Below are 18,056 nucleotides of genomic sequence, written 5' to 3' on the forward strand. Positions count from 1 at the left end.
CGCCGCCCGGACCCGGAGGCTCGCGAGCCGTCCCCGCGCTCGTCCGGCGCCGTCGCCGCGGCCGCGCGACGTGATGACGTCGCAGGGCAGGCGGCGCCCCACCCTCCGCGGGCCGCGTCACGTGAGGCCGCGGCGTCACGTGACGCGCAGACTCCCGGCTCCCCGCTCCCGGCTTCTGCGGACCCGGGGGTGCCGGGCGGGGAGCGCTGGCGCCCGGTCTGCCGCCCGAGGACCCGCGGACGGAGGACTCCCGGGCCTCGGCCCCGGGACCGAGGGCGGGCCGTACGGCACCTGCCGGGGCCTGGGCGGCCCTCACGTCGACGACTGCGGAGCCTCTGGTGCCTTCCAGGCCGTCGCCGTGGAGAACCGCGACCTCAGCGTTCTCCGCATCACAGTGGGGCCCGCCACCAGCCCGAGGCGACCCTCCTCTGCTGCTTGCACCCCAGGACGGTTAAGTGGAAGGAACTGAGGGTCACCAGAAGCTGGACACTGAGGGGGCGTGCAGAGGGCTCCTTAGAAGGCCCGGGGGTCATCTCCCCTGCTTGTCCGCCGACGCCACCAGCTCGGGGGTGTTGAGCGTTCGCTTTAGGGATTCAGCTCCTGATCGATTTGGGCACACTTACCGGACGGGCTCACAGGGAATGAGGTTCCGGCTCTCAGTTCCCGTCCCTGTGCCAGCTGTTGCGTTTAATCTTACCATTTTCCTCTGGGCCTCTGATTCCTTAGGGGTGAGACCGCGGCCAAGCGGTTAGCAACCTGATTTTACAGTGTTACCACCTTTCACACCGCCTCTGATCTAAAAATCACCCCGTATTTACACACTGGGGGTGGGAGTGCAAGATAGGTGCAAGTTCTGTCGGGGGCATTTTGCAAAAGTTCACCGAAGTTATGAATGCAGAAATCCTTTAAATTTTTATAAAAATATTCTATATATATATATATATATATATACTCTTGCACATATGACGTGTGTGGTGCAGGGTCGTTTGTAGATTAGATTGAAAAACACCTGCTACTAGGGGGTGTAGTATATGCACACACCATGAAGCTGTGAACAGTGTGTCTTGTTTTCTATTGTATAAAAGGCTGGAAGAACATTCATTTTTGCATGTATATGTATAAACGTGTTCGAAAAGATAGGCAGTAAAGTGGTAACTAGTGTCCTTTAGGGGAGCTGGTCTGTTGGGAGACAGGACGGGAGGGAGGTTCCCCCCCGCCCGCCCCGTCTTTTTGTGCCTTTGGAACTTTTCATCATGTGGATTAAAAATCTGTAAATTTAAAATGTGAAAATACTACTTGTTTCCTGGATGTGGATGCTCAAATTTCTTTCCAGTGATGGAGGGAACTTAATAAAAGAGACTTTGTTTACAATATGCCCACCCCTTTCCTGGGAATAGAAGATGGAGAAACTGCCAGCTAGAAAGCCCACACTGAGGAAACTAGTTCAGGCTCCTCCTCTTGTTTCCAGGGGTACAGTCCTAGCACGTTTTGGGTCTTTAAGTCATGGGGACACTGTCCTTCCCATATCAGACTATTTCCAGTTATGTGGATATCTGACCCAATGCCCTATAGCCCAAACTTATTTTGAATTCTTTAGGTCCATTCTGGAGGGCTGGGTCTGGGTGAGGTGAGTCAGCTTCTGTGCAGCGCCTTGCCTTTATGGTTTGGACACCTGGGTGATTCATAGCTTCTGAAGGGTGTCAGTAAAGGAAAACGAAATTTGCTTTGGAACTCTCGATCAAGCATAGAGTACAGGTTTAATCTCTAAACCAGCTAGGCAGAATTGCATGTTCGTACCACCAGAGTGCAGCAGACAGGAGGAATGTACCTCTCACTCACTGAATATAATCAAAGCAGGGCTGTTTTGAAATTTATCATTGTATTTGCACCCAGACCCAGGTAATGCCAAGGGCTAGTTCTTGCTGGACTGAGGACAGCAAATACTACAGCACACCTTTTCTAGGGGAGGTGGGCCTCCTTTGTCAGGTGACTTTGGGTCAGGGACGTCTCCCAGAGGACTTTGCTGAACTGGCTCCAATCTTATCTGTGATCTCAGGGAAAAGTCTTAGCCTTTTGCAACTCTTTTTCCTATGTGGAATGGGATAATGCTACCTATTTCACAGGTTTAAGGATAAAAAGCTATGACATACGGAAAGTACAAAGTGTGATGCTCAATAAATGTTCTCTCGGATCCTCTCTCTGGTCCTGTCTACCAAAAAATGAGCACACACACTAGATTGCACCAGTCTCCATATCTCCTCATGTAGGAAATGGATGGAGTTGGATCAGATGGGATACAAGTGGTTGCAAACTCAGACGCCTCCAGGGGCTTGGCACTGAGCACGGTGACCTGGGGAGCACACATCCCCCACGAAGGACACAGCTGTCACTTAGCCGCAGTTGATAGTTTCCACTGCGCAGGCCAGACAAACCATGTTTGTGAATGTTTGTGTGAATGTTTGCAGCCTGCAGGTCACCCGTTTGTGACTTCTATCAGCGCAAGTTGTTTTTTAAACTTAAAAACTTTTAGTTAAATATACTTAACACATATGCAAAAAAAAAAAAAAAAAATCGTGGTTTCAGGAACATCCAGGTACTCACCACCCAGTTAAACAGAAGCTACACTTGGGAAATGACCTGTGTCCCTCTCCTCCCCCGCTGTTCTCACCTCTTCAGAGGTGACCAGTTTTCTGTATTAACATTTCCTTTGAAATTTTTTACCAGATTTATATCTGAAAAACTTTTCATAAATGCAATCTGACCAGATATATTATCAGTTGCTTCCCTCCTTCCCCCTAATTTTGAGGTTCAACTATTTTTCACTGCTAAACAATGTTTCATTATATGAATAAACCAAGATTTGCTTTTCCATTCAAGTTTCGGACATTTGGCTTGTTTGCCGTATGTTGCTTCTACACACAGCTGCCATGAACCTTTTGACACAAGCTGTTTCTCAAGGGTAGTGTTTTTCAAAGTGTGGGTAACGAATTATGAGACCATTTGGTGGGTCATAACCAGCATTTTTTAAATGAAGGGACCTAGGACAGACTTCAGACACACCTCATTGTAAGGTGTTGCTTCATGAAACATTCCAATGTTCCAGCGCGTGACATCCTCCAAGCGTGTGCATGCACACTGGTCCCACGAGCCACATACAGTCCCAGCAGCAGCACCTACCGTGCTCCAGATCTGCGCCAACACAGTTTGAGGACTGCAACTTGTGCCACTCTGGTAAGAGTAAAATAACTTATTTTGGTTTTAATTTACATTTCCTTGATTACCACTTGAGGTTGAGTAATGTGTTTGTCAGCCTCACTGGCTTTTTAAAAAGGATTTATTCTCCCAGTTGTACAAACTTAACCTTGAAGTGAACCATTCTGTCCCTTGGGAGGACTTCCCTCTCACTGCCTATGTCAGCTGGGAGGTGACGCCTGCGGGCCATTCGCCCCCCACTCACCAGAACTCATCCCAGGTTGAGCACGACTAGTGAAGGCACAGAAAGGCATCCAGTAACCTCCTGATGAGATGCCCCGAGCAAGGCGTTTGAAAAGAAACTCCAAAGTAACACGCAGCAGACCTCTGATATTCACAAGGGATGTAGCCCAACGCCTTGAGAGTCTTCTAATTGTTAGGTAGCACTACGGCATACTAATTTCTCTAACAAAATTCTGTGCAATAAGTAGAGAAATACAAGGCTGTACCGAGGAGCAGATGTCAGGGATTCAGCATGGCTCGCTCAAGGGCCTGCACGTCAGCCCATCGATGGCTGTGATTCAGATTTGTACCTCGGCAGAATCCGGTCTCACTTTCCCGGTTTTCATCCTTTGGAGCTATGTGCAAACAGCTGAGACCACACGTGTTACATCTCTGAACGCTAACTGTCTTCTGTACTTTCTTTTATTATCATCATAGTCTTTGCATCAAGATACATAGCAATGATAGCAGGTTTCTTTTTAAAGCTTAGTATTAAATATTAAATATCTTTCCCCATTTTAATTTTACATTACTCTGCCAAGAAAAAAAATTAAAACTCAAGTTATCCGGAGCCTGGACACACTGCCATGATTCGCGGGGCTACATCGAAGTTGGCGACCCTACTCTTCCTGCTGTGTGAGCAGGCCCAGGCTCTAGAAGGATGGGACCGGGTTTTTTTTTTTTCTTTTTGAAAAGTGTGCTACAAAAACGGATGGCCTGTTATAAGCCAGGTTACAAAGTAAGAACGGGGGTCAGGGAGGGACATTTCCTTCCAGAAACAGAATTTCCGAAGAGTCCCAGTCCATCGTTTTTTTTCCCAAAATGGTTGGAGGAGGTTAAAATCTCAACGTGAGCTTCGAAGTACTCTGTGAGGGGACGCAGTCGCCTTGCTGAGGAGGGGGCTGCAAGGAGGGGCACAGCTGAGTCAACCACCCGCCCTCCTCCGCCAGGAAATGGAAGGCTTGTTGCCAGGGGGCAGCAGGCTGGAGCTCGCTGGACCGAATCCCTAAGAGTTTCTCCTGCAAACAGACAACTCAGACTCTCCCTCTCACTGCAGCAAAGAAGTTATTCTTAAAAGCACTTGGGAGGTCCCTCGCCCGTCAGGTGGCCAGGCTCAGAGAAGGGAGTCGTCGGTGCAGCCACCTTCGAGGCCGTAGCGGAATTCCTGAAGGTTGGAGACCCCGTAGAAGTGGACGAAGGCTGCTGCCACCACCAGGACGTGGAAAATCTGATGAGACTGAAACTGCGGAACGACAAGAGCAGAGCCCTCAGGACACGGCCAGGAGGGGTGGGCGCGAGGAGCGGCGCGCGCCTCTTCCGGTCCCTCCGTAAAAATTTTTATCACCTCAAAATGGTATCTTTACGGTAGAAAATTTTTTAAAAGTCCTGTCAGCAATGTACCAAAATGTTGCTATTGGTCACCCGCCGCCCCCCACGCACGCATCTGCGCCCCAAACCTCAGGCCGGCCCGGCCCCGAGGCCTCGCGGGGCGGTCTCCTTACCCATATGTCGAACTTTCCAGGGAAGAAGCGCTCGGGGATTCGAGCGGCGTACAGACCGGCTCCGGTGATGTACATCACAGCCATGAGGAAGAACCAGCCCATCTGGCCCACCGTGGTGGCCTTGACGAAGCCCTCGGCGATGGTGAAGTGCATGGTGGGCACCACGCCACTCAAGCCCAGGCCCAGAAACACGCCTGTCGGGGCAGACGCAGGGCCGTCAAGGAGGAGGCAGCCACTGCCGCACTCTGGAGCCAAATGTCCACCACGAGTGCTACTTTCAGGCCAGGGAACTCGGCTCCGGGACGGAGCACGGCCACGGCCGGCATATGCGCCTCAGGCATCTGGCCGGGAAGGCCCGGCGAGAGCTGAGGCAGCGCCGCCCTCGAGCGGCGCCGAGAGCAAACAGGCCTCACGCCTCGCTTGTTAGGAAGCACAGGTGCACACGAAGTCAAAAGCCTCTGATGGCCGACCTGGGTACAGAAGCTAGATGGCAAGGCTTTAGGTGGTTTGCGAGCCAGGGAGGAGCAGGATGGCTTTCCCGTTCAGATCATAAAAGCCTGAGGTCACCAGGACTCTGACCCCGAGCAGGCAGACACGCCAGCTCAGAAGCTGTCCGTAGCTCTGGGACACACACGTAAGGGCAGAGGAAGGAAAGAACGGGCACCCGTCTCAACGCCACTGCACGCCACACGCCCGGAAGGCAGGGTCCGCCTTCTCCATTTTCACAGACACCCTGTGAGAGCACAGTGCCTGGCCCGTGCCCAGTGCTCCAGGAGGAGTCCGTCCCTTTATCTGGAGGGTAACACATGCCAGACACTGAAAAGTCTAAAGAGGTAACTGCTGTGTCACTGCAAGTGACAAAGCTTCAGGCGAGAGCCTCAGGATGTCCGTGCATCTCGGTGCAGGCTCCGCCAGCGCCTGCGTGAACGCTGCTCGAGGCCTGCGCCCTGTGAGATGGGGGTGCTGCTTTACTGCTGTCGGCGACGTGGGCCCGCAGCGACACAGTCCAGGCACTCCGCTTTCAGCCCTGCTTCGCGTGCTTAGAGCTCAAGGCACTACAATGGCTGTGCTGTGTACATTTCTAACTTTCTCAACCAAAACGGAAGAGGGGTCATCTCTCTGTTGCCGCTAACTGGCCAGCTTGGTATCTGTGTCCTATCAGGGTTCTACTGCGATGGTACGACACTTCAGGGGGAGTGAGCTCTGAAAATCCACGCTGTTCCGAATGCGCTAAACACAAACCAGGGCCTGGGTGGGGTCCGCCAACTGAAACCTGAGGGCCTGGGGTCCAGCCTGTCAGGCTCGAGGTCCAAATACCTGTAAGGTTACACTGTCCCCCTACCCACCTGCTCTCGTCTGCCGGTGTTTGGGGGTGGCAAACCGGTCCCACTGTGCCACAATGATGGCGGAAATGCCCAGGACACAGACGATGGAGAGGTAGATGAGCCGGGGCTGCGGGGAGCAGTAGAAGGAGTAGTAGAGCCAGGGCACAAAGCTCCCCATGATCAGCAGAGCGATCCCCGAATAGTCCAGCCTGGAAGAGACCATGGGAGCGGGCACGTGGACGGGGCGGGGGGGAAGTGAGGAAGTCTTACGCTCGATTAGCTGCTTCTTTCTGTTCTTCACCTGCTGCCAGATGTGACCATCCCCAGTGCCCCCTGCTTCCCACATGCCTTACATACAGCCTACATCCCGGGTCGAAACTCCACAAGGGCAGGCTCTTCTAGCGTGCAGTGGAAATGGTTCTACGATCCCCGCTCACGGGACTTCCTCTCCCTCCCTCGGAGGTGAAGGGCCACATCCCCAGCGGGCACTTAACTCGGGAGCTGTCGTAAGCCCGCGGCACCTGCTTACACTGAGGAGGGCTCTGGAAGGCCACGTTCTAAATAGCGAACTTTTCAGCTGGGAGTATTTTTAAGGGGCACGGTTCTGTTCTGACTTTTTAACCGATAAAAACGTGTCCCTGTTACTGGTGTTACTGGAAAAACAAAGTCACCCGCCAGCACCACCAACACCAACAATCACAACAAAACAAGCACGCAGATGGCACTCCCAGCTTGGAGCTGGGGACGATGGAAAGCCCTAGATGAAGGACCTCTGTGGCCCCAGCGAGGCATGGGTGGCAGAGATAAGTACGACCCGGCGGGACCCAGCGGAGCACACGACACGCCCTGCCTGGCTTAGGCCGACAAGAAGGTAAGATGCCACTGGGGACGTGGCCTTGGAAAGCAGCCCATGGACACTTCTGAGTTCCACATGGAGCAGAAACACGCCCCACAACTGGGCTCCGGGCATTTTCTGTGAGGGGTTTAAGGGAAAAGCTCCATCGCCCCACGGCACCCACGAGATCGAGAGCCTGTCCTCCGGCACAGCGCGGCAGCACTAGGAGTCACTGGGGCCCCAGTGCTCAGTAGCACGGGGGTCACGAGATGAGACAGCAGCGCGCGCATCTGCCCTACTGATGTCCTCCCATCTCACTTGGAAAAGGTCCGCGAGACTTTCTCCGAGTGACAGTAGACGGTGTGGAAGAGCCAGGAGAAGCTGAGGCACAGCACCGCACCCAGGAAGAACATCCCGAAGACCACCTTCTCCTGCAGCGGGGCCATGAAGTACATGTTCGGCCTCAGCATGGTCAAGATCCCCAGAAAGAGAAACAGCACGAAACCTGGAGGGACCAAGAGGGGACAGGGAGCGCGTGGTGACGCGGATGGCGCCAGACCCGCACTAAAACCGCAGGGCCCAGCTGTGGGGACCGCGGCCTGCACTCCAGGGAAAATGGCACCTGTCGCACAGACCCAAATGAGACCGTTTCAAAATGCTGGCATTTTGCTGTGGGAATTTACGAAAAAGAAGTGTCGCCACGCAGGTCCCTTCTCAGTTAATCACGCCCCGCCCCATAGCCCATGGTCTTAAAGATCAGTGCCAAGAGTCAACCAAGCTCACACGAGGCCAGCGACCACTCCATCAGGACGACTTGTCCCTCTTCCTCCCGGGACAAAGGCTGTCCGACCCCTGGCCCCGCAGCGGACAAGGAGACGGCACTTCCCTCCGTGTCGCTCACCGAGCAGATGGGTCCAGATGTTGCCAGTCTCTGTGTGGATGCGGAAGATGCTCTTGAAGCAAGCTCGGAAGGACGGCATGGGTGGCCGGTGGCCGTGCAGCAGGTAGTCGTTGTCCTTCAGCCAGTCCGGGAGCACATCGTATGGGATGACCCTCCAGCGCCCTTCCCAGACCTAGAGCACAGGCGACCCTTGAACACATGCTGTGAACTGCACGTCCACTTACACACAGATTTTGTGCACTAAACGTGCAGTTGGCCCTTCATATTCACAGCTGTCACAGCCACGGATTCCGCCGACCCCAGATGTAGGGGCCGCCTGCACGCACTGACCTACACCACTCCAGGCAAGGGGCCCGAACACCCTGTGGGGGCCCTGGGACCAAGCCCCCGCAGATACCACGGGGTGACTGACACTTCTGGGGAGTCCAAAGTTACCAACGGGTTCTCGACTGTGCAGGTGCTGGTGGCCCTCACTCTGTGTGGTCCGACAGCCAGCTACACATGCATTCTCTGCTAGCAGGGCCCTCAATAACGCGAGCCTTCCCAAGGAAGAGGCCTGGCAAGGGTCAGACTGGGAGAGCATCGGCCATGCTCTGGATGGCTCAGGTCACGTGGAGACCAGCCTGGCCCTGGGCAGAGCCAAGACAGAGCACGGATGAGCCTGTCACGGTGCCAATCCGTATCCTTAGCACTTTTCTTAAATCCTTTGTCCTTGTGTCAGTTTATCTGAATATACTTCAGCGAAAGTATTTAATGAAAATACGGTAGGACCTCCTTGAAATTTCAAAATTCAGTAAATACAGTAAAGGAAAAGAAATAGAAATTGTATATGCGGCTTTTTAAAATCATACATTTTAGCCCCACTTTGCCCCTCTCTTCCAGGAGATTTTGGCTGCCCCCTGCTCTAAACCCCTTCCCGTTAGATTCTAAATTCTTACTGGGTCACACTGTGCTTTTAGAGCAGGGGTTCTTACCCTAGGGGGTACATGGACAGTGACAGAATCCGGGGAGTAGATGGAAATTCGGATGGAAAAAAAATTATCTTCACGTTCGCTCGCCTTTAACTAAAATTTAACATTTCCCTCAATTACATATGTGAGCAACAAACCATAGTATTAGAACTTGTGACTCTCCCTAAGAGAAATCACAGATATTTTCACACATTAGTTTTGCAGATACTGAAATAGTTTGTACTCATCACTACTTAGAACTTACACATTTTAATAAAATATGTTATAGCTTGTCATTAATGCATATTTAATTTATTAATAAAGGAGCCCGTATTATGAGATCACATTTCAACGTTCTGATGATCGTCAAAGGGATCGATAGCAAACAATTTAAGAACTCCTGGTTTAGAATATATTTTGAGCGACGCCTAGCACATTAGTCAGGAAGAACTTAGCTGGCTTCCCCCGGACTCACTCAAGCAGAAACACGCCCCACGCGTGCACACAGGAGCGAGGCTGCTCCGCCCGGTGCCCGCTGGCCGCGGGGGCGCCCCGAAGCCCGCTGCCCCGCCCACCCCGGGACGGAGGCTCCCTGGCTACACCTTGTACACGAACTCTTCCATCTTCTCCATGGCATGGTGGGCCTGCAGGGGAAGTGTCAGGACCCGCACCTCCTCCTCCTCTTCCGGAGGCACTGGGCATGCTTGCTCTTCAGCCTGTAGGGAAAAGATAAACGGAAACCAGTGCCAGGAGTCATCGCATAAACTGTTTCAGATCGGAGATAAACAGAGAAACCCAAACTCATCGCTCTGTGCCCAGCCTCTGCTCCCAGAGAACAACAGTTAATGAGCTTACGACACTGCAGTTCGAGTCCCCACCCTCGTCTCCAGGATGCTTCCCAAACACTTCTCTCCCCCAGACACTAAATTCTCGAAAAAACGGGAAAGACGGCGTCTCGGAGCTCCCCGTAACAACTGAAATGCGTCCTGGTTCCCGGTTCACTTGACACTGGGGACGCTCCGATGCCTGGATCGACATCTGCAGAGCGGCTCCCAGGAGGCCGAGGGCCTCAGGACCGGTTCTGCGGCAGAGGCAGCATGGCTTTGCACCCGGAGGGGCCCAACACAAAGTGTGCACGTGTGGGAAGCATCTGCCCACCAAGGAGACGTCCCTCTGTGTGCCAGGCTGTGAGCCACAAGCATGGAGAGCCTGGCACTTCAGCACCTTCCCTGAGCAACCCCCTCTCTCCTGGAGATGGTCCCTGGTCCCTCTTCGATTCTGTGATACTGGTTCCTGTCTGTCTACCCCAATGTCCGCACTCTCTGGTCCTCAGTGAGAGTTCTTGGGTGGCAACGGGACTGTACTTTCGCTATGGCCCCATGAGAAGACCACGTTGCCCTAGGGCCGCTGCAGCCGGAGGCGACTGCAGAACCAAGTTCTGGCTGACGGGCTGTGGCGGGGCGCCAGACAGCCCAGGCCCCGCTCCGCCTCGGCCCGCCCGTGCTGCAGGCTGCGGGCGTGATGCGTAACGTATCAAGAACGGAGGAGCTAGAAGGTGCCCAAAAGTGGTGGAGCCTCTGTGTCAGCCTTGGGTTGGTTCCATCTAGAATTCTTTTCCTGGAGAGAGACTTCTATCTTGTCATAGATACAGGGATTTTGTTGGTTACCGGAAGCCACACCCAGCCCTAGCCGCTCCTCACTCGCTCCCAGATGCTTGCTACTTACTGACTTTTAGGCCTGTGCTCAGCACTGGGTTCTCAAGACGAGTGAGCTCGTGAGATTTTACAGTGGGAAAAACAGACAAAGAAAAAGGCGCTCATCGTACAGCAGGGTAAGGACTGAGACAGGCACCCCAGGGTGCCGCGCGTCCTGTCGGGAAGCGGGCGGAAATCTTAACAGACGGAGATGCACGGGGTCTAAGGAGAGACCGATCCAGGGACTGGCTCCGGGGACACCACTTACTTTGGTTGGGGTGGCGATGGCCCGTTTGCCCTTCTCTGTTAGCAGGGGTCCCAGTTCAGCCAGCTCCACCGTGTCCGTGTCCCTGTCACTGGCGGGAGCCCCGGTGCCCTGTGCCACCACGGGTCCTTTGTGAGAGGACATCTGGCTGGTACCTCAATACCCTGCAGCTTCAGTTTGGGGAAAGGCTGGGTTGTCTCAGCCCGAGGGGCAGGGCAGAGAGCCCCTGTGGTGGCAGACACTGAAAGCAAACACAAACACGAAGGCTGTTGACAATTTTTTCCCCTCCCAGTACCACTGCCACAAGTCAGCGCTGAATAAGGCACGAGCTAATGAATGCACAGCCTGCCTCCGGCTCTACGGGACGATACATCGCCAAAACGAAATCGATTTCTTCCTCTCCCTCTTCAATATCACCTTCACTCAGAACCTCACTAATCTTACCAATAAGGCTGAAAATATAACACCTGGTTGCTTGCCTTCAAAGGGCCTGAGTTTTTGTACCAAACTGTCACCACAGAAAAACGGCTACTGACCTCAACACCCTCCCGCAGGCATAGGGCCCATTCAGTGAGAAGAAATAGCCTGTCATTCCCAAAGCTCTTCTGCCCAATAAAGGTCTGGTTTTGAGATTGTGGAGCAAAAATATGAAGTCAGCACCTGGCTGGCTGTAAATGCTACACAACCTCCCGAGCTGAGAAAGGAATTAAACGCCAACCAGATGCAGTCGGCTTTTATCTAGCAAGGCTGACAAGGGTGCCTTGCATGCAAAAGCAGCTTGGTTGTGGGCGAGATGCCCAGTGGTTAATTCCTCTGCAAGGTCTACTAATTCTGTTATAGGATTATAGCCTGGGTTCAATGCTTGGATAACAAGCTTTCATCACAGTCGCTCCTGAAAGTAACCAACAACCTACCTGGAAGCAGGAAGCTGAGGACGAGGAGGCAGCGCTGCCCCTTGCCTGACACATACCAAACAACCGGCTTGGCAAGAGCCCGCCCCTGCCACCGCAGGTCACGCCTGAGCCCCGCTCAAATCAGGTTTCAGAAACCAGAGACAGGCACACAGATCCTTTAGGAAAACCAAAGAAACTCAGACCTTGGTTTTCCAGGAAAAGTCTTAAAAAACTTCAGGTTTTCCTGAGTTAGGGTCCAGACAGTTGTCTTTAATCAGGCCTCAGGGAGATGAAAATAATATTGAAAAGAGGGGAAAGTGCCCAAAGTGTTCCACTACCTAGTGTTTTTCTCCCAGAAACAAAGGGGATCATCACCGCCAGCCACAGCAGCAGCCAGGACGTTGGCGTTTTCTTGCGCCGCTTAGGGCCGTGCGAAGAGGGCCCGGTAACACCTGCACACGGAGCGAGCTGTCACGGGAGTGGACACGTGAGCTTACAGAACCCGAATCTTTTACAGCAGTGGGCAGTGAGTGTGACTCTGTTCCCAAGGGGGAGACTCTCTCCCATAGCTGGCCCCTGTACAAATGACTTCACCATCACATACCAGTTCTTTTTTTCAGCCAAGAGTAATCGCAAGTCCTTGTCAGGGACTATAGTTGTGTTCACGTGGCCAGGTGAGGGCAACCCTCAAGTTTTAAGACCGTCAGTCGTGCAATGCTCCACTCACATGCACGGCCGAGAGCGACAGGCACATCTAGCCCGAGACATCTAGCCACTGGACCGCGGACCTTTGCACGTGTCAGCACAGAGGAGTTCCTCTTTCTTCAAGTGTGCAAGACAGACACAGTCGCAGCTGACAGTGGAGCTCACGGAGAACAGAAAACGGGAGGCCCCTGAAACCTCTGGAGACAGGCAGCCCCCGTGAGAAGGAACAGGGGAAATCTTTTTCAATAGGCCGACCACAAAACCTATTTTCTCAAAGTGAAGTACTGCCGAATCAACACCTTTACTAAGTAAGAATTCATACCAGAGCAAACATCCATAGCTTTGGCATCTCGGAGAGTAAGTCATGAAAGGGGAACGCACGTGGCGTAGCTTACTGCTGGCAGCGCTGCGGGCGCAGAGAGTCTCCCCAGGTTCTGGTGCACACGACTACATGGGTGACCAACTCATACATGAGGTTCTTTAGGGAGAACCTCTAAACCAGAACGGCCACAGCTCAGTTCAGTTTTGGTCCCTGGGTGACCAAAAGGCTATGAGAATAACAGAGGCCAACTTGAAGTTGGGCAACTGGGGCCTGAGGTCAGATGCGGAACCTAGCTTGGTATTGCTGTAACTTCCGCTACTGGTCTGAAAGGTTCTGTGCTCCCAAGTCCAGTGTTCTCTTAGGGTGACCTTAGTCTCTTGGCCATCATCAGTCCTTTCTCTTTCAGGCCAAATCACTTTCTGCTCATTCTTCGGAATCCCTCCAGCTCCTCCGTCACTAGCTCCTACGCTCCCTAGACCCAGAGTCACTAAACCTAAAGCCCCAGTTAACTCACTGATCAGCTGCCAGCTCTAAGTCATCACACAGACACGTTATCATGCACTCGAGTATGCCCGAGGACGCCACCAAGGGAGTAAAGTCCACCGCCCACTTTGGTCTTCTGAACTGCAGCGACGCAGACAGAGAAGGGAGAGACACGGATCAGAGGTCTGGCAAGAAAGAAGGGCAAGTAAGATTAGGACCTGAAGATGGAAGCTCTGCCGAGAGGGCCACTCGCAAACAACTGGCAGCCACGCAGGGCCCGGATCTTCATTCTATGAAAGCTGCGGACTCTGTGGGAGCATTCCGGAGAGCCACATGCACTTCAGCTTCCCGCCAGCCTTCTGTATCCTCCTTGGCACTTTAGAGCAAACACATTTCACCTCAAACTCACCACACCTAACACAGCAAAATATAACCGGGTCAAACTCCGCGGAACGCATTTTAGATGGGATTTCTCCAATTTGAGCTAATAAACTATTACCACTAAGCTTTCCCACTGGATAAACGACGATATTAGCGAACGAAGCTGGGGAGCCAGGGAGCTGTTTGTGCTCTTGTAAGTAAGATAGTCTTGTGCCAAGCCCGGGACAGGGCTGATTCTTAATCTCTAGGCAGTTAGCTGGAGAGTTTATTTTGCTCGCAGTTTTTGAGACATTTATCCAGTTCCTAAGTTTTCCAAGCTGGAGCACACTCCTTTCCTGGAGTTAAAGGTACAAAGAAGTTCCTAATTTGGGGTCCCTGTACCCTTAGAGAGTCCACGGGTTGGCTGCACCTACGTCTGACTCTCACTGTTTTAAAGCAAGACTAGTGTAGCAGTAAAGACAAAGAATACAGCCATCTTGTCCACGTACTCTCTTCGTCAGGAAAGGTGGTTTCGTAGCACTGCTCGGGGAAAAATGGTCGAGGCAAAAGCCTATGTTTCAAAATTAGCCATATGCAATAACAGGGCCTCCTACTTGACGCCGAGAGTCACCGCCCTATTTCCCTTCCTAGCTCTTCACCAGTTAAAGCCATCCCAACAGAAATGGTCTTTTTGATCCTGAACAGATTAGAAAAAACTCCACTATAAGGAATAAAGCTTTGGGATGTACAGATGCCTGTTTAGTTCACCAGTGTGACTGCAAGTAGATGGGACAGAATAATGTGTCAGGAGTATTAAAAGAATTTCAGTTTGGCTTAATTATAGAAAAATAGAGATCTCCTAGGGAAATTGCCTACCAAATAGAGAATGAACCTACTGGCCAAAAAAGGAGCACAAATTCAGTGGGAGATTTCAGAAAGGGCCCTGACAGGGAACGCTGGGAGCAGGGCATTCTAGGAGGGTACAGCGGTATGAACACAGCACCTTGAAAGAACAGCCCCCAGGGCAGCGAATGACCTGCTTTTCCATAAGGGAGTCTAGAAAGGTAACAGGAGATCAGACTGAAGAAACTCAAGGGAGCCTAAAAGCCCCCCTGCAGGGGCACACCCTACCCATCAGCAGCGGGGCTGGTAGGGTACTGCTGCTTCCTGAGACTGGCCTGAGATTCTTCCTACTTGCAGGCAAAGTGGCTGGTTCATTTCTTTTCTTCTCTTATTTATTTTTTTTTAATTTCTCGGGAATCACGTCATTTCTTGGCCACTGAGAACAAAATGCTTTCAGATCCTACTTTGCAAGTAGGTAGTTTCGTGGCGGTCTATTCTATCACGGACCTTCACAGGCAGCACACAAGCTTTGAAGACTGCTTCCCCAAGTCCCATCTACAGGGGAACAGAAGTTACTCCTGGAATAAAGAAATTTAGTGGCTGGAGCTGGGACCTGCTACCCTGATACTGCAATCTGTTAGCACCACCCATTCTGAATTCCTACTACTGTACAGACGCTACAAAAGCATCAGGAACAGCAGCTGCACCACGACAGGTGACCCAACCCCTATCGAGAGACAAAAGCAGTGAACAGAACACACTACTTCATTTCAGAGAAGAACCAGCCATTACAGTGTTTACTTGATTTAAATTGGCCGCTTAAATCCCTGCTGTTTTCCAGTCTGCCTTCTAAATACGCGGGGGGAAATACCACGGTGTGTCCAGCGAAGTACTATGTAGCCCTCCTATCGCCCCACTGACACCTGAGACTGTCAACTGAAATGCGCGTCGCCAGTTTCCGACCGCCTGCGAAGCACGAGGGACTGAGGGAAAGTGCATAGCCCTTAAAAATCGCAGGCGTGAAGCTCAAGTCTCAAACGTAAGACGGCTACATCGACACGAGATTTCTGAGGGAAGGTGATGCCGATTTCCCCCAAAGTAGTTTAGATCTTGCTAACATTTCCGCCTTTACGGCTACCTTAAATAAAGGTAAATCGTTCACCAACCTCCCCTTCTCCAACAGCAAGGTGTGAGCACTGTTACGGTCTGGTCTGCCAAAGACTGCTGGGCGAGGAACTCAGGGCTCCCAGGCCACCGAAGGCAGGCAGGTGCTCCCCGGTGGGACCCAGGCCCGCACCCCCACACCCCACTTGCCTCGCGCGGGGGCCTGGGGACCAGCCTTAGCTCGGGCCTGGCCGGTCCCAAGCCGGAGCCTGAATCCAGACGTCTCGCCCGCCGGCGGGGCTGGGGAGACACAGAGCCCAGCAGAACTGCCGGCCGCTGGAGAAAGCTGGAGGACGGGCAGCCGACCCGCCCTATGGTGGCTTCCGAGGTCGCCTCGGAGGCGGCGCGCTGTGGGAGGGGCCGGAAATGTTTACAACCCTGACAGCAGCGAAGCCGGGAGGCCCGGCCGGCTCCAGGACCGGGGTCTCGGGACGCTCGGGGCGACCCCGCAGCAGGCCTGGTCCGAGACGCCCGGGCCCCCGCGCTGCACCGATTCCCTCCCGCTCGCTCGCTGCGGCGTCCCCGGGAACTTACGGCCGGGCGGCGGGCTCGGCTAGGGGCGGGGGCCGCGGACCGGGCGCTACATCCCGCGGCGCTGGAAGCGGCCTGCGGCCGAGCGGCCCCGAGCCTTACGCGCTCCGCGCCGGAAGGGGCGCACAGCCCTCGACGTCACCTCCGCGCGCGGCCCCCTGCGGCCCCACCACGGCCCCGCCCCTCCGGCCCGCCCCCGCCCCGGCCCCGCCCCCGCCCTGCGGGACCACACCCCGGCGGCGCCCCCGAACCCCGCCACGGCACGCCAGCTTTCCCGCCGCGCACCCGCCGTCTACGCTGGGCCATTTCCTGCATCTCCTGTGACCGACGCCGGTCGCCCGGCCTTCGAAACACTTGATCCTTCTTCAACCGCCTGGACCCTCCCTCCCACAAATATTTATTGAGCGCCTATCACGTGCAAGGCACTGGGCCAGACCTAAGTTTGGCTCATGTTATTTCTTGTCATGAACACTGACTAGTCTTGCTTGAGAACTCGTGCTCCCACCTTGCGGCCGGAGTGGTGGCCCTGGAGTGTGCGTCTGGGAGATGACAGAGGGATATGGCCCTCCTCTGAAGCGTACAACACATGATCTGCGGGACAGACCATTTTCTCAGTTCTCTGAAGGCCGGTGCGTAACCAGCGCTATCCTGATGCAGAGAGGTACTAGATTATAGCCTCAGGTGGGTGCCTCGCAGCAGCGGGGGCAGCTCTCTTGGGGCGGGTTAAAAAACTGGGCTCTGGACTCACAGAGACCCAGCTTTCTGTCCCTGGCCAACCATGATCCTGAGCTGCTCAAAATGATAATTACTGAACTGCTCAAAATGGTAATTACCTCTTTGGAAAAATTGGGATTAAATCACTATTTCACTGGGTCTATGTCAGGGTTAAGTGAGATAATTTATGCAAGCTTAGTACGATGCCAGGCAAATGCTTCATAAACATTAGCTATTATGTGTTGCTCGCTGTACAAAACCCTCAGAAACACTCATAGTCCACATGACTGAGTTTAATTTTCTTCAGAGGGAACAGCTGTATGACCTTTGCCAAATCCTTAATCTAAGACTCACAGGATTATCATTAGGATTACATTACATGACGGCATTTAGCAGTGCCTAGCCGATGGCTGTTAACTTGGCAACGTGAATTCTTTTCTTCCTCTTCCTCTGAGTCTCTGCAACCCACACCTTGTGTCTCTACTATGGTACCAATCACACTGTGTTGTAACTATCACTTGTCTATCTTACTCCAGACGAGTTCTTTGGCAGGGTCTAAGACTACTCTTGGTCACATTCATATCCTCAGGGCTGAGCACAGTCTTGGCACGTGGCAGGTCCTTAAATGTCTGTATGTTGAGTGGATGAGGCAGAAACCAGTGCAAAACAAGGCAGAATGTCCCACCTGGTGAGCAGGTGGGACATTCTCTGTGCTGGGTTGCTTCACTATCTGAACCCAACCACCCTAAGCTAGATTTCCCTTTCTGGAGGTGAGAGAGTCAACTGTCTCTCACTGTATACACAGCTGGAGGCAAACACGTACTGACCGATCAAGAGGTGTTGGATGGAAGTGCAAGAACAGAATTTACTGATGACTCTGCCCAGGGGAGAACAATACGTAGCCCATGCAGAAAAACAATGCTGACATTCCTCCTGAGCCAGATGCAGCCAGATGCGCGGTTCTGTCACAATGGAACCAGCAAAGCAGATCGGAAGAAGCTGCCCTGGCCCAGCCCTGGGAGAAGGGAGTGGGCCGAGTCATGCTGCTGCAGCAGAGAAGGGCAGACGGGATGGACAGGCCTGGGGGCGGCCAGC

General features: G+C 53.2%; 1 protein-coding gene across 2 annotated transcripts; it reads right to left on the reverse strand.

Annotated features, from left to right (window-relative positions):
• Window positions 1–3,868: 3,868 nt before the first annotated feature.
• On the reverse strand, window positions 3,869–16,394 carry ADIPOR1 (adiponectin receptor 1). Of its 2 annotated transcripts, XM_039883608.1 has the most exons (9): window positions 16,251–16,379; window positions 15,867–16,064; window positions 10,950–11,187; window positions 9,590–9,703; window positions 8,038–8,209; window positions 7,455–7,641; window positions 6,323–6,510; window positions 4,977–5,170; window positions 3,880–4,717 (listed from the first exon to the last, which is right to left on the reverse strand). In XM_039883608.1, exons 3-9 carry the CDS (start codon window positions 11,088–11,090, stop codon window positions 4,589–4,591), a joined length of 1,125 nt encoding a protein of 374 aa, XP_039739542.1. In that variant the 5' UTR covers window positions 11,091–11,187; window positions 15,867–16,064; window positions 16,251–16,379; the 3' UTR covers window positions 3,880–4,588. The 2 variants fall into 2 exon arrangements, with proteins under 2 accessions (XP_039739544.1, XP_039739542.1); XM_039883610.1 differs by lacking the exon at window positions 15,867–16,064 and having other exon boundaries at window positions 3,869–4,717; window positions 16,251–16,394.
• Between the last annotated feature and the right edge of the window lie 1,662 nt (window positions 16,395–18,056).

This window comes from Pteropus medius, unplaced genomic scaffold, assembly GCF_902729225.1.
Source record: "Pteropus medius unplaced genomic scaffold, Ma_sr-lr_union100, whole genome shotgun sequence".
Taxonomy (NCBI): domain Eukaryota; kingdom Metazoa; phylum Chordata; class Mammalia; order Chiroptera; family Pteropodidae; genus Pteropus; species Pteropus medius.